The sequence below is a fragment of the Symsagittifera roscoffensis genome, chromosome 7, assembly GCF_963678635.1.
Source record: "Symsagittifera roscoffensis chromosome 7, txSymRosc1.1, whole genome shotgun sequence".
NCBI lineage: Eukaryota > Metazoa > Xenacoelomorpha > Acoela > Convolutidae > Symsagittifera > Symsagittifera roscoffensis.
The window spans coordinates 28,498,534-28,512,801 of record NC_087068.1 but is presented as its reverse complement, the minus strand read 5'-3'; the positions used below and the strand labels follow the sequence as shown (position 1 = coordinate 28,512,801).

The following is a 14,268-nucleotide window of genomic DNA, read 5'->3' as shown; positions in this document are numbered from 1 at the left end:
GGTAGATAAAAAATAAAGCTTCCGAATCAATCACGAAACTAAATCTTTTTGCTGATGTTTTGTTGGTTAAAAAAGCTTAAAATATGCATCACAAACAACTTAAATGAGGGAAAAATGAAAAAACTTATAAGTTTGAATGAATTGGAAAACTTTTTTAAAAAATCTCATTTTTCATAGAACCAACGTCTAGAAAAAAGCATAAAATATAAGCAATTTAGATGCAACTTCCAAGACAGAATGGAAAAACCAAAGGGATTATAATCAATTATAATCGATTATAATGGATTTTTGTGCAAAAATAAAGAACTAGAAATTCGAATGAAATTAATGGATTATAATCAATTATAATTGATTATAATTGTATCGAAAAATAGACGAATAAATAATCGATTGTAATCGATTATAATGGATTATAATTAATTATAATTTGATTTTAAAAAGAGAGATTTTAATCGATTATTAATTGATTAAACTCGATTGTTTCTCAATTTTAGTAAGACTGATGCTAAAATCGTAATATAGTCAATTATTAACGCTTGAAACTGGATGCGGGATTGCCTTCATATCGTGAATAATGGTAGTCTTCGTACATTCATTAGTCATTGAGGTAGATAGTCTTAATTCTTAAGTTATCATTTATCTTTCTCTACCGCACGACTGGTGTTGATTTCGCTTACTCTTCCAGGCTGCACTGGCTCGGCTGCACGGTCTTTGACCATGAATTATTGCTTATTTCTTCTGCAGCTTTCATTGACAGCAGAATTTCGTGCGCTTTCCGGAAACAAGCGTAGCCCTGCACTTCAAATCTTTTGAAGCCCCGAAACTTTTGACCGTGAGCAATGGACCGAATAGCTCATGTGATGCAGAAAACTCTTTAAGTATAAAATATCAAGTTAGTAATTTCAGGGTTGAAATCAAAATCGGTGAAAATATCTCAAACTTTTCAATAATGTGCTAATAATGTGCTAATGCTTTTCAATAATTTTCAATAATGTGCTTCAATAATGTGCTAATAGCATGCACTACTAAAACTACACACTAAGTTCTCAATGAGTTCACTGGCAGGAATTTGAAAATTAAAAAATTGCTTCATTTCAAAAAACTTCAAAAACTTTCTAATTAAAGTAATGAACATTGTTTTGTTAGTAAACTTCTTCAAAAAGCAAACATGAAAGTTTTGGTCCGGTGCAAACATCCGATATGTCAAACAGCCGCTAAGTCAAACATCACCTGTAATAATATAAGGTTAGTATTTCAAAAACAAGCCGTAGTTCAATTATCCGGTTCCAACGTAGCCGATTTTTATTTTAAGGTCTTTGCAGCGATAACCCGCTCTAATTTTCATATAGGGTCCTACCCTATGTTGGCAAGCTCGCACCACGTTGGCGCGACCACGGCGATCCGCCTTCAATCGACCACTATAGAACCTTTTAAATGAACGGTATGAATCGGATCTTTGCCCTACTTTTTGAAAATTGTCGGATGTTTGCCCTAATAAAGCTGTTTTTCGGATGTTTGACATATCGGATGTTTGCGCGGTACCAAAACGTTTTGCCTGATTTTATTGGAAACTTCTGCAGAAAAACTAAAGCAAAATTGTTGGATGTTTTGCGCTAGCTTTATGACAAGCAGACTTATTCAAACCGAGGTAACTTTGAAGCACTATAATATTAAATTATTAGATTCGAGTTTATTGGGTCTTAGCCCGCTTACTTTCTACGTTCCGTTCAATCACATTACGTTCCACCAAATTTTTCTACCTTTCACTCTTTTTTCCAAGGCACAGTTTGGGTATGAACTATTGAAAAATTTTCCAAGCTTGGCTATTCAGCCATTTTATTTGAATTAAAAAGGTAACGTGAAACAAGAAACACTGGAAACAAGTGAAATAAAGCAATTTGACAAAAAACTCAATGGTTTATTAATGTTGCCGACCAATAGTAAATTTTCAAGAAAACTTACCATGCATTGAGTATTACCTGCAACCGTGTTTTGTCTTTTTTATCATAGAAACGTTGCAAGATACTCAACTATATTCTAAGCTCAAGGATCCGATATTCTCGAATTTTTTTAAAAAGAGGTGTAGGCGTTTTTTTTCAACAGAAGCAAAATGTTTCTCGATCCAAGTTCTGAAAAAAATGGCTCTGTTCAAGTTGGGTAATGCGTGATCTGTATCCATTGCCACTCATTTGAACTTAGTAGAGGGCACAATTTCTCAAGTTCCCGTCTTTTTTCTCTGACACACTACTTGTGAAGATTTGATAATTGCTTCGGACTGCACCGGCTGGAATACCCACCGTCTCACTCTTACCGCATGTCGCAGAAGAGCTTCTACTGCATTTTAAACTGGTAATGGATTTGGCAACGTATCTTTCAATTGCCGGGCTGCAACTTTACCTGGGCATTGTAACCTAAGACTGTCGGCAAGGGTCCTGATAGCCAATGTATCGCGCGTGAAACTCACTGTGTATTGCTAGAGTGTTTTGTGATCACTGGAGATTAAATTATTGATTGAACTACTGTTTTTTTTTTACCACTATGCTATCTAAAATTGAAAACTTCTTCAGAGAAACCAAAGTCGTCGCAAAATCTGCGATAATTTCAGAACTCGGCCACGGGGCGAAAATCTCAGCCCATTTACAGGAGTTTGACTCAAGAATAAGTCCCCTTTGAAACAAATTTAAAAATTTAGATTTTGGACTAAATGTTTACTGGCTCTAAAATACTCAAAACAGTACAGAGAAGACCTCGCGTTTAAAGAGAGACAGGAAAGTCAGTTTGGAAAACTAATTTGAATAACCGACAAAACTCTCTTTCAATTGATACATAATCCGACCTGTGTCCCTTCTCACGAAAATCTTCTCTGCTCTGGGTTTTTAACTGCTATCCTATTTAGGTAATTGTAACATAAAAATAGTATTAGATTTTAAAGTTTTTTTTCTAAACTCAGGAAGTATAATAATTTATCAAATCACTGAAACAAAAGGTGAACTCGCACAAATTTTTGATGAATATATTGCACTTTGTAGACTAATTTACAAGTATTGTTCACAAGTTTAGTATGTTCTCCATTTTGTTTGTTTAATTATTTTTTTTATTCACGTGCATAGATTGGGTATGTTCTGTTGTGGGGACATGACTGTGTTTGTGTTGTGGGATAAGTGCTGTTGTTGAGTCATCTGTTGGGTAATTTGTGGGTTGTGTTGGTGTTGTCCTGGTGGTCCGTTAGTTCCATTTGAAGGGTACCCACTAATTACACCTGAGGGTAAAGTGGCACTGGCAGAATCTGTAACAATGATCAGAGTCGATCTAATTTCATCTAAATGACCCATGAAAATTTGAAAAAAGAAAGGCTGATAGATATTTCACAGCTTTTAAAACGAGGTGCAGAGGTATAGCAAACTTTTCGATTAAGATCATGTTCCCAGAATGATCACTTGACTTGATGAACCGCAATTAAGTAACGTTTCATTTGGATAAGTCAGGTTTTATTTGGATATCTCACCTGTGTTCTGTTGACTGTAAGGGTAATACGCGAAGGCATTAATTGCACTCGGGTCCATATCTGAAAAAAAACATAAGGAAAGCTGATAGTTTTATCAAAAAACTTTTAAATATGATAGATGGTCGTTTCACCTTCAGTAAAAATTTGCAAAAAAAACAGACTAAGATAGGATCAAAGTTGCTCTTACCCGGAGCCATACGGAGTGACAGTTTGCTCAACAAATCAATGGCCGCGTGACTCGCGTTCTCAGCTGAAATCAACAACTCCTGGTGCAGCTGCTGATTCCCGCCTGCCCCTGCCCCTGCCCCTGCCCCACCCTGTTGACTCCTCTGGAGTGTCGAGGTGGGCTGCTGGAAGGAGTTGTTGTCTGCTATGTTGCCACCGGTGCCACCCGGCAGCATGGCTTGTCCTCCCGTTGTATTGTTACTGCTATACTGGGACAGTTTCTGGTGGTTGTAGTTAGGTGATGATCCTGGAATAGACTTTGTTTGGAATGATACGGTTTCTAGTTTAATTATCAGTTGAAATATGCATTCTATTTCTTTGTATTTAAACAATTTTTAAAAATTCAAGTTGTCAGCCCAATATTTGACGAAAAAAAAACAAGTTCAATGCTGATATCATTTTATACCGATCTTTTAAAGTTCTCATCTGTTTTTCTGAAGAGGTTCAACTTAAGTTTATCTTAGTTCAGTTAATTTTTGTGACTTTAATGACATCTGATTCACCTGTAGTTGTGGAATTAGATGAGAAGTTTCCGAGAGTCTGCGAGTGATTTGAACTAGGAGCAGCTGTCACAGGCTGACCAGTCCTCAACATCTTCATCAAACTTTCAAGTTGGACCATCAGCTCCCGTCTCGATTCCTGAAGACATCCCATTCTTTGCTCCAATTCCTCTTTCCTCTGTCTCAGTGAACGGAGTTCATGAACTAAACTGGGGTTGTTAGGGCCTCCTGGGACCCCTCGAGCACCGGGCATGAACTGACCCGAAGCTGACATCATGCCTCCCGCGTGCATTCCGCCGGCGGCTGCGGCTGCAATGCTGCTCATCCGACTGGTCTCGTCCCGTTCTTCTTTAAGCCGCGCTATTTCTCGCATGATGTCTCTGTAAATACGGATCATTAAGATTAGGTAACTCTCGAAAAAAAATAAAAGAATTTAATCCGAAAGTAAAAAACATAAAATTAACGTTATCCATTTTAGCACTACGTTTCATTTCACTTTTTGAAATCCTTGTAGATGAATAAAATGATAAAAAAGAAAGTTCTTTTGTAACGTTTGAACTATTCTCTTGCAGACATTTCTAAGAGGAGTTTTTGGACCAAACCATTGTATTCAGTTCAAGGAGACTTTTTGTAAGTATTTTAGCCTCAAACTAAATGATTTCAACACTCATCAATCCTTCAGAAAATAATATCGGATCAAAAGAGAAATAAATTGACCTTGACCACTAGATACTCACCTGTTCTTCTGGTGTAAATCTGCTAGAATCTCCCTCTGTTTCTGATTCCTACTCATGTCGAAATTGGGATGGGGATGTGGGAGGCTATTGTGTCCAGTAACACCCCCTCCACCTGAACCGAGAGTTCCGCTGTTTTGCAAAGTGCCTCCCATAACTCCATTTCCGCTCATGGGGGGTCTGCCGCTCTAAAAAGGGAACAAATAAATTACCAATAGAAAAAACCTTTGAATATATTTTTCGAAAAAATTGAGCAGTTTCAATTGTCAGGTATTTTCCAAACTTTTCAGACAGAAAGTATCTGATTTGCGAAGTATTTCTTTTGACAATGTTTTACTTTAATTAGAACGCGGAAAATAGAACAGAAAAAAGCTCAATACAAAAAACGGTCACAAATAAACTTCTACAATTTTAAATTAAGTATAACAAAGATAATAATAGCAGGGGCGGATCTAGGATTTGCTCGCGGGTGGATTTCAAAACAAAATAGAAACTTCAGTAGTCCTTTTTTTTCTTTTTAGGACAACCAAATTGATTTTCTGAGCTCTCCAAGAACACCTTAAAAACCAAATGTTCTGGGCCGCAGACATTTTATGAAAAAAAAACAGGTCAAAAAAGGCGTTTTTTGCCTTTTCAGGAAAATTTTCAAAAAGTTGCGTATGGCATACAGCAATCAAATATCAAGCTAAGTTATCATTATTTTTAGCACTGAGATCATAGAGAATAGTCTTTCGATCAGTCTAGTGATGTGTCCTTCCGGAAATCAACTATTATAACAGTTCTATATCAAAGGTCCGATTAATTAATCAGTTTCAGAAGTGTCATTTGTTTCCTTGTTGACAGGAACTATTGCAGCCATATCCAAAATATAAGGTTTGCTCTAGATTAAACTTACACTTTTGCTATGGACAGAAGATAGGTCCTAAATTTACACTTAAGTTTCATCCTAGTCTCACTAACCAATGAGTTGAGTGTTTCCTGGGCCAGTTTGGCCGCATATCTGGCGATGAGTCTATGTTCGTCGTCCATCTTGCCCCCTCCTACTCCCCCTCCCCCTCCACTCTCCAAAGCCTCAGACAGTCTGCTGAACAAGATGATTCAAGTCAGCACACAAGACTTAATTGTTGAAGACATTAAAATTATTATGGGAAGACCACTTGATGAAAACATTTAAGACAACGTTACACTTTTAACGTACTATTTATTTAACGTACCATTTTAAGAACGTACTATTCATCAGACTTTTTCAAGAAACCCCACCTCCTCTATTGCAAAGGGGAAAAGCATTACTAGGTTCGAAACTTGCATGCCGCAGAGCAGAGTAGAACTATTTCTTTATAGAGGTGGACAAGTTACCATAGATAGATAAGTTTGATTGTAAAAAAGAAACTCGATAGCATTTTAGCTTGTTTCTAGGCGCCTGACGCCTTGCGGAGAAAAATTTAGGCCATAGTTTCCTCCCCTCTTTGGTTGTTGTGCATTTAACACAGAATTTTCCAACACCATAATCAATAATAAAATCTCCATACAAAATAAAACAATCTATTTTATAACGAACTATTTTTTTTCTAATTTGTTTGCCGTTTTTTTCTTCCATGCTGTTTTTTCCAACAATTTTGGAAAGAAAACAAAAAAAAAACTTTTTTAAAGATGGAATATTCTGTCTACCTTTCGTAGTTAGCTAGCAATGCTGGGTCTCTAATAGAGGGCGGGACCATTGAGCCAGCAGCAGTGCCACCAGAGGTTAGTGACAGTAACCCCGCGGGGTTGCCTAAGGATGACTGGGCGTGGTTGGATGAGATGCCTCCGCCTCCGCCCCCTCCTACGCCGTAGTCTGTTACAGGTTGAGCAGGACTAGAACAAGAAAAAGAAACAGATATCAAAAGAGGTCAAACTGGCGTTTCAATTTGATTTTTTTGACTTTGGTTTCCTTGCATAACAGTTTTTTATACCCACAAGTGATAGCGTGAAAACTGTTTACTTAGTAGGTTTTTAATTGATTGATGCAAAATTAAGCATTTTTGGGTTGTTCCAACTGATCGCAAAAAAAGATCGCAAGAAGAACAGAATGTTCCGACGACCAGAGCCTTATAAAATACTAGGAAAAGATTTTTTTCTAATTAGTGTCGTTGTTTTTGGGAGGTGTTAAAGAAAAATTGAGCAAACATAGCCAGAAGACAGTTGGAAAAGACTCAATGAACGCAAGTAAACAGAAAAAACATAATGACTTGTTTTTTGAAAAAAATCTTGACTTTCGAATTTTCAAAAGAAAAGATTTCCTTAAAGCTCTGAGTTTCTAAAACATTTTATGATTGAAACTTTTAAAATAAAATTAACCTAAACTGAGAAAACTGGATGAATAGGTAAAACTTTTATTTCGCGTGGAATTCGATAATTATATTCCACTTTCGAAAGTAGAAATCGATCACGTTTCTTATGACCTTTACATTTTTGCTGTCCGATAGTGGAATTTGCCTTCCTTTTAACAAAGGAAATGTATTGAATAAAAAAGAAATCAAAAATCAAACCGCAAAAAAGGTATTTCAGGCTGAACAAACTTTGAGATTTTTGCTGAAAAGAAACTCATCGACTATGTTCATCGACTCCTAATAACCAAAATTATGTCGGATATTTGAAACAAATTTTGTTCGATTAAACCATTGAAAAAAAATGTGACGCTAATTCGTATTTTTGTGGAAAACAAAAAAAAACTAAAACACATTCAAATAAAAAATTCCTCCCCATTTTTCAAATAGTTGGAACAACAAACTGTGCATTATTTATTCAAAAACAATTTTTAGAAAAATTTTCAATGGTTTTTCAATAGACTACTGCGGGGATTTAAATATATGTTTAAAAAACACAACCGCACCATGTAGGGAATTTTTGAGAGCAAAAACGCAGTGAAACTGCTCGTATAAACCCTCATAAATTAATTTTAAAAAAATGATCACAGGTGAAACGCTTTTTAAAATTTAAGCTCAAGACAACAATAATTTTTGAATGGTATTAAAAAAATTCTGTCAAAAAAGGCTAGTTAATTCTGTCAAAAAATTTGTTTGAATAAGAAAACCACCCCGAGCACAAATATTCCGTTACTTTCTTTACGAAAATCAGAATAAAAAACTTTAAGTAAAATGACGTTTCAAGTACAAGAACTACGTTGAGTCAAACTCCTGAAATCAAATTTTTAAAACGGCGGTTTGCAAAACCTGTTAAAAAGCGCAAAGATTGTAGAATCTAATACATGCTAGAAGCAGTTTTTTTAAGAAAATAATCAACACAAATATGATGAATTGTTCAGAATTGGTTTTAGAAGTAGCGGTGCAGTGCTGTTCGCTCTAACTTGTAATTAGTTTTCTGCAATTATAATTTATAGTCTCGTCTCTATTATATGTTCGGAATTGGGTTTCATTTTATTAAGGAAGTACAGGATATGATTTTTTCGGTTGGCAAACGGTTGGTTTAAAGCGATAGTTTCGCGCGAGTGTAACATACAAATCTTTACCGAAATTCAAAAATAAAGTAGTCTAACAATAATGATGCAAGAAAAGGACATAGAAAAACTATCAAACCTTATAAAAATAAATTTCTGAAAGGGTTAGCTTCAGTCATTCCAGTTCATCTCCTCGCGCTATGATTTTGATCTATCAAATGATGGCTCCGAAATAAATTTTGGGGTTCTCTTAATATTTGTCTCAGATTTCTCGGAATTCAATAGGTCATGAGCAGAAAAATTTCAGAAAAATTTCAGAAAAAGGACTGAAATTAGTGACTGACTGTTACCGTTGCCTTGCTGATTACGCAACTCCCGTCTGAATTGATAAAGCATAATTGATAAAGGGAAATAAAGACAAGATTTGAACGTTCTTTTTTGTAGCTGAGAATCAAAACATTTATTTGGTGTCAATTTTTTCGTAGCAGGCACAAATGATTAAAATATTCATGGTACATTCGCGAAATATTGTTGCTCAATATCTGAAAAAGAGAGTCAACATTCTCATTTTCCAGGAAAATGACAAAGTTATCTAGATTCATGTACTCAGTGTCTGTTAAGACAATGAGAGTGAGCCTCGAGGCCGGCTGGACAAACAAAGGGCAGAACAAAAGGAAATGAGGAGGTGGTGTTGTCTTTTTATCGGGCCAACAAATTTCAACTTCTCGTAGAGACAGTTTTTTTGTCCTGAGCAGCAAAATCGAGCGATTTAGGATAGTCTCGACTGGGGGCAACGGCATACCACTAAAGATACCAGCCGATCAGTATGTTCAATAATTCGGCTCTTTTCTAGTTTCCCGCTCTTCTCGTAAATTTACAATATAAAGTTGTTTAAAAATTGTTCTTGCGGCAATCTGTATGTAAGAAATTATGTAAATTTTGTTCACAAAGTAAGTTTGTTTTGCATTTTAGAATATCAAAAGTCATTTGAAATAGGCTTTCAAAAAAGGAAGTTAAAAAAATCAAAGTGGGGAACTGGAAACATTTGTTTTCGCTTAGCAACTTTTTCAAAAGCGACCCGCACCTAGCGCCTATGAATCTTAATGAGTTATATTGTATTCGTATAGTCAATATCTATAAAAATACAAAATAGTCTATTATAATCCATTCAAATTGAATTATAATCCTTATTTTTGACGCCAATATAACCCATTATCAGTGATTATAATTTTTTTGAGAATTTTTTGATGAATTTTCAGTTTTGTTTGACATTTATGTCATTTCCTGTTTCGTGCAGTTTCATAAATTAAGTTTCATAATTCTTACATTGTTCAACTTTTTCAATTCAGCGGTTTTTTGACATTTTATTTGAACTTCATTTTACCAACAATCGCCTTTTGCCTACCCCCCACCCCCCCCCCCCCCCACACACACACACACGTTCAAGTAGGAGAAGAACTGTTAATGGTTCAGCGAAGGAGGGGTGAGAAATGGCTGAAAATGAGAGGTGGGGTTGGTGTGTTAAGGTTTGATTTCAATGGTTGAACGAATGGGTTAATGGTTGATCTCCGCCTGTTTTACCACCCCCAGTTTACCCCTTCACTCTAGTTTATCCTCTTCAATTTCAAGAAAGACACTTTTTGGCAGAACTAACCTAATTTGAGAAAACTGGGTCAACTTGTTACAATTTTAGACCGCAGTTTTATACAAATAAGGTTTTTTTTCCTTCGTTGAAAAGTCCCTTCGTTGAAAACTTCATTCGATGAACGCACTTGAAATTATACTTTTTTTGTTCTTTATTCCTGTAGAAAACATACCGAAAAACTTCTGGTAAATTTTTAAAAATTTCTGCAAACTAATCGAACTACTTTTTAAAGAAAAAGGACTCTTAAAATCGGTTATATGAACGTGTTTTATTTCAAAAAAAATCATTTGTAATGGATTATATTGACAAAAAATGATTTTAGTGCCATTAATCATGATTTTTAATCGAATATAATGAAATATAATGGATTAATATTTTCCTAAAATATTCGACTGTAATGCCAATATAATTGAGTTCGTGTTCTGAATTTTGCATCTCTAATGGATTATATACGAATAATTTTCGTCTCGATAAAAATAAACATATTTAACAAAAACAAAGCTGAAACTCAGTCTGCATTTTAGCCAACTACATTTTTTTATACATTACTGTGTCATGTGTTTAATTATTTTAAGTTATCCCAGTGTGAGTTATCCCAGACAAAAAGTTAGGTAGTAGAAACTTCAGATTGATAAACAAGATAAAAATTTTCTCAAACTATAGAAATGGGACCAAGTTATCATCATCCTCCTCCACCCCCCAAATCATACAATAATTAATCATAACATCAGACAAACAAATAATAATAATAAATTTCTTATAAAACATGGCTACAAATCTGGGTACAAAATGGCTACAAAACTGTGGAAATAAAAAATTTCTGATTGGATTGCTTTATATCAGTTCAAACTTCCAGCCCTATAACAGCCCTATATGATGATGGGAAAAAGTCAATTTTCGATTTATTTTCAAAAAAAATTATGGCCGTAAAACTTTGAAATAGTTTCAAAAAAATAAATCAATTTGAGAAATCTGGAATTTTAATTTAAGGTTTTATTCTGCTGAGAAATTTCCTCATTTCCTGTTTCGTAACTGGAGAGCAAAATTTGATTTCTTTAGCAAATGAACTCGCACTGAACTCACAAATTGTCTATATATCTAAGGTCGCTCACAAAATCATTTATATTTATGAAAGCTATATAAGAGATATACGTTCATCAATACTTTGATATACGTTCGTCAATACTTAAACACAATTGCTGTAGCCAAGAAACAACATCGAATCATTTTTGCGATACTAACTGAAAACTGTTTTTCCCACTTAAAAATTGTTTTAAGAAAATTGAACACATAATACTCACATAATACACATATTACACATAATACTTAAGTTGAGTTTTACTGCTAAGCGATAGTTTACAAAAAAAAAATCATTTATTTTTGTTATTAAGCCAAACCGCAGCAATGCGAATTTTGAACGCGCAAAGATTATTTTTTTTGGGTTCTAAAGAGCTGTTTTTTTTACTTGAAATTTTAATTGCTCCGTCTTTCGTAGAAAATGATGGAACATGTGTGCAAGGGGTGGATTATTTTTAAATAAATTGCGACATTTGAACTACTCAATTTGACATTCTTATATCATCTGATAACGAATGCTTCCTTGAGCTCAGAAATTTGAAAAAAAGTGTTTTATCTGCAACATGCTTGTTTAAAAAAATAACTTGAAGTATTTAAAAAATTCCGTTCAAAAGTAAATCCATGAAAAGTTGAAATGTGTTCTAAGAAAAAACCACACCAAGCTTAGATATTTCCTTCTTTGTTCAAAAATCGAAAAATAAAAAAAAAGAAGACTGTTGGTGTGTCAGGACAAATTTCTGAAACTTCAAACTTCCTTTTAACTGGTATCAAATTTATTTTGCTAATTAAGACTCATGTAAATTATAAACACGACTGCTCACACCAGGGCAAAACCTTGAATGCTCAAAATGTCCTTTGACTGGTCTAGAATATTTTTTGGTAAATGAAGTTTTGTTAAGCTATGAATCTTAGGCTTACAAAAACAAATTTGATATGTTAAATTTTGAGTCATGTTAGGAATTAAAATAACCAAATAGCTTGCATTAACTCAATGTCTACGAACGATTTTCTAGTGCGAGAAAAAAATTCTAGAACATTTTTCTAGTGCGGGATAAAAACAACAAGCAGTTTTAGCCGTAATCTTAGTAGGTTACTATAGTGGTGTGCACACTCGGCTGGTCATTTTCAGATCAAAAGATCGTTCCCCGAAGGATCAGGGTTTTGTAAAGAAGGTCTGAATAAAAAAAATATCCGAGCATATGAATTCCGCACTTTCTTCGAAAGTCGGAATAAAAAAAGGCAATGATATCGGACCATTAAAGCAATTACAATTTCGCGACGAGGTATAATTTACCACACTTAAATAGCTTGCATTAAGCTTTCAGCATCAAACTGTAAATCGAGCAGTTTAGATTGGCTTGAGGAAGATTATATGATATTTGCCCAACCTGCCAGAGACCACAATGAGCCAAGGATCAATCACTCGAGTGAGGAAACAATTTTTTGGAACCTTGTTTGAATAAACAAAACCACCCCGAGCATACATATTTTTCTTTTTCGGAAAAACGGAATAATTATGGACTGCCAACATCAAACATTAACTGTTAAAACTTGCGTCTATGGAAAATAATTTTGACCAGTTCCTCGTTTCAATTGAAAAATTTTAAAGCTCAGGATAATTTGGCGCGTATAAATAATTTGCGCTACGATGCGCGCTTTGAAGATTACATAAAAGTATACTTCATACGCACTTTGAAGGTTTTATATATAATGCTGAAAGCGTAACACAAATAATTTAAGCGTGGAGGTGTATCGCGGACTGAAACTAGTTCCGAATTTAAAAGAGGAATTGGTCATGCTAATTTTTTTGCCGACCCAAATTTTATAGTTTATCAAAAAACTTCAAACCAAAAATCCAGAACGAGGGCCGTATTGGCAATTTTCAAACCCCAGAACTTAAAAAAATTTGCAGGCAACATGATTTGTACCATGGAACCTATAGAGTATGTTTTCATTGAAGTATAAACTTTCTTTTATGATCTATTTTTTATCGCCAAAACTGGCCTGAATAAAAAACCACCCCAAGGGTATATATATATTCCTTACTTTCAATGTGTTAATAAGTTGATAAAGCTGTTTTCAAATGGCGAAACTATATATAAATGACTTGAGGTCACTGCCTTGTGGGCAACGGTGGAAATATGACGGATATGATGTTCAATTACTTCTGATAAATTGTGAAGAAAGGAAATATTGACCCAGAAAAGGAAAACAGGTGCAAAAGGACAGTTCAGAAAGGAGAAATTTACCCAGTGCTAATGGTAAGAATGAAAATAAGGAGCAAACTTTGGTAAAATACAGAAAATGTTAACTTCGATTTTTTGCTTACAAGTTATATCTCCGCAAAATGGAATTATTATTGCAAGAATTATTCACTATGACCATGTATACTTTTGTTTTACTGCTTTTTCGCAGAGTAAAATATGAATATTTAAAACTTTGAACAAACTACAGCTATATTTTTTGTCTGGTCATCAATGACTTGCTTCGTAATAAGCTGACAAGTAATACCAAAAGAAAAGAAGTTTACGATATGGTACTATTTTTATGACTTAAGTGAGCTTACTTTGCAAAAAAGCACCAGAAGATAAAAATTGACCATACCTTTCAATATATGCTGCAGTTGCAGAATTTTCGGTCCAAGTCTTATAGGAGTAATAACAATGTCATTAGCAGGGAAACTCGAAGGGTTCATTGGAAGGCTAATTTTTCCATTTGAAGTAGTTCTAGCTCGAGATCATTAAAATTCAGACTAGCTTCTTAGAGTAGTTATACCTTTTTGTTCAATTTTGGGGGCAGTCTTTTTTCGACACGAAGTTGTATCTGTTTTTATTTGATTGTCTCCGGAATAATGGAAATTATTTCCAAGCAAGACGAACGAAAAGATAGATTCAATATTTCTGAAAAAGGTAAAAAAGCAGACATCAAAAAAATAACGCAAGCAAAAAAAAAACGAAAGAAATCTGGGACTGAATTTATTTTTTCGGTGAAAACTATTAATAGTTAGTTGGTGTATCTGAAGATTATTGAATAGAAGTGCCTTTTTCACAGCAGAGAGAAAAGTAGAGAGGTTTCAAAGAGTGTGGTAAATAACGGGCCTTTTTAAAATCCAAAATGGGAATTGAAATGAATCCAATTTTGACTGA

The 14,268-nt window shown here is 34.5% G+C and overlaps 2 protein-coding genes across 11 annotated transcripts in view; one reads left to right on the top strand and one right to left on the bottom strand.

The window, feature by feature from the left end:
* The window catches only part of LOC134850907 (torsin-like protein), a 442,884-nt gene that overhangs the window by 202,064 nt on the left and 226,552 nt on the right, over window positions 1–14,268 (top strand). The gene's annotated exons all lie outside the window — the stretch shown is intronic.
* LOC134850905 (dystrobrevin beta-like) overlaps window positions 2,952–14,268 on the bottom strand; it is a 126,497-nt gene continuing 115,180 nt past the window's right edge. For 8 of the 9 annotated variants that reach the window (XM_063866691.1, XM_063866689.1, XM_063866693.1 and 5 more), the window contains 7 exons: window positions 6,633–6,818; window positions 5,925–6,048; window positions 4,968–5,152; window positions 4,234–4,610; window positions 3,693–3,977; window positions 3,506–3,565; window positions 2,952–3,286 (listed from right to left, as the gene is read on the bottom strand). In XM_063866691.1, the coding sequence (XP_063722761.1) occupies window positions 3,099–3,286; window positions 3,506–3,565; window positions 3,693–3,977; window positions 4,234–4,610; window positions 4,968–5,152; window positions 5,925–6,048; window positions 6,633–6,818 (1,405 nt within the window). In that variant the 3' untranslated portion in view covers window positions 2,952–3,098. The remainder of the gene's footprint in view (window positions 3,287–3,505; window positions 3,566–3,692; window positions 3,978–4,233; window positions 4,611–4,967; window positions 5,153–5,924; window positions 6,049–6,632; window positions 6,819–14,268) is intronic. The other variant, XM_063866690.1, reaches the window with a different exon arrangement.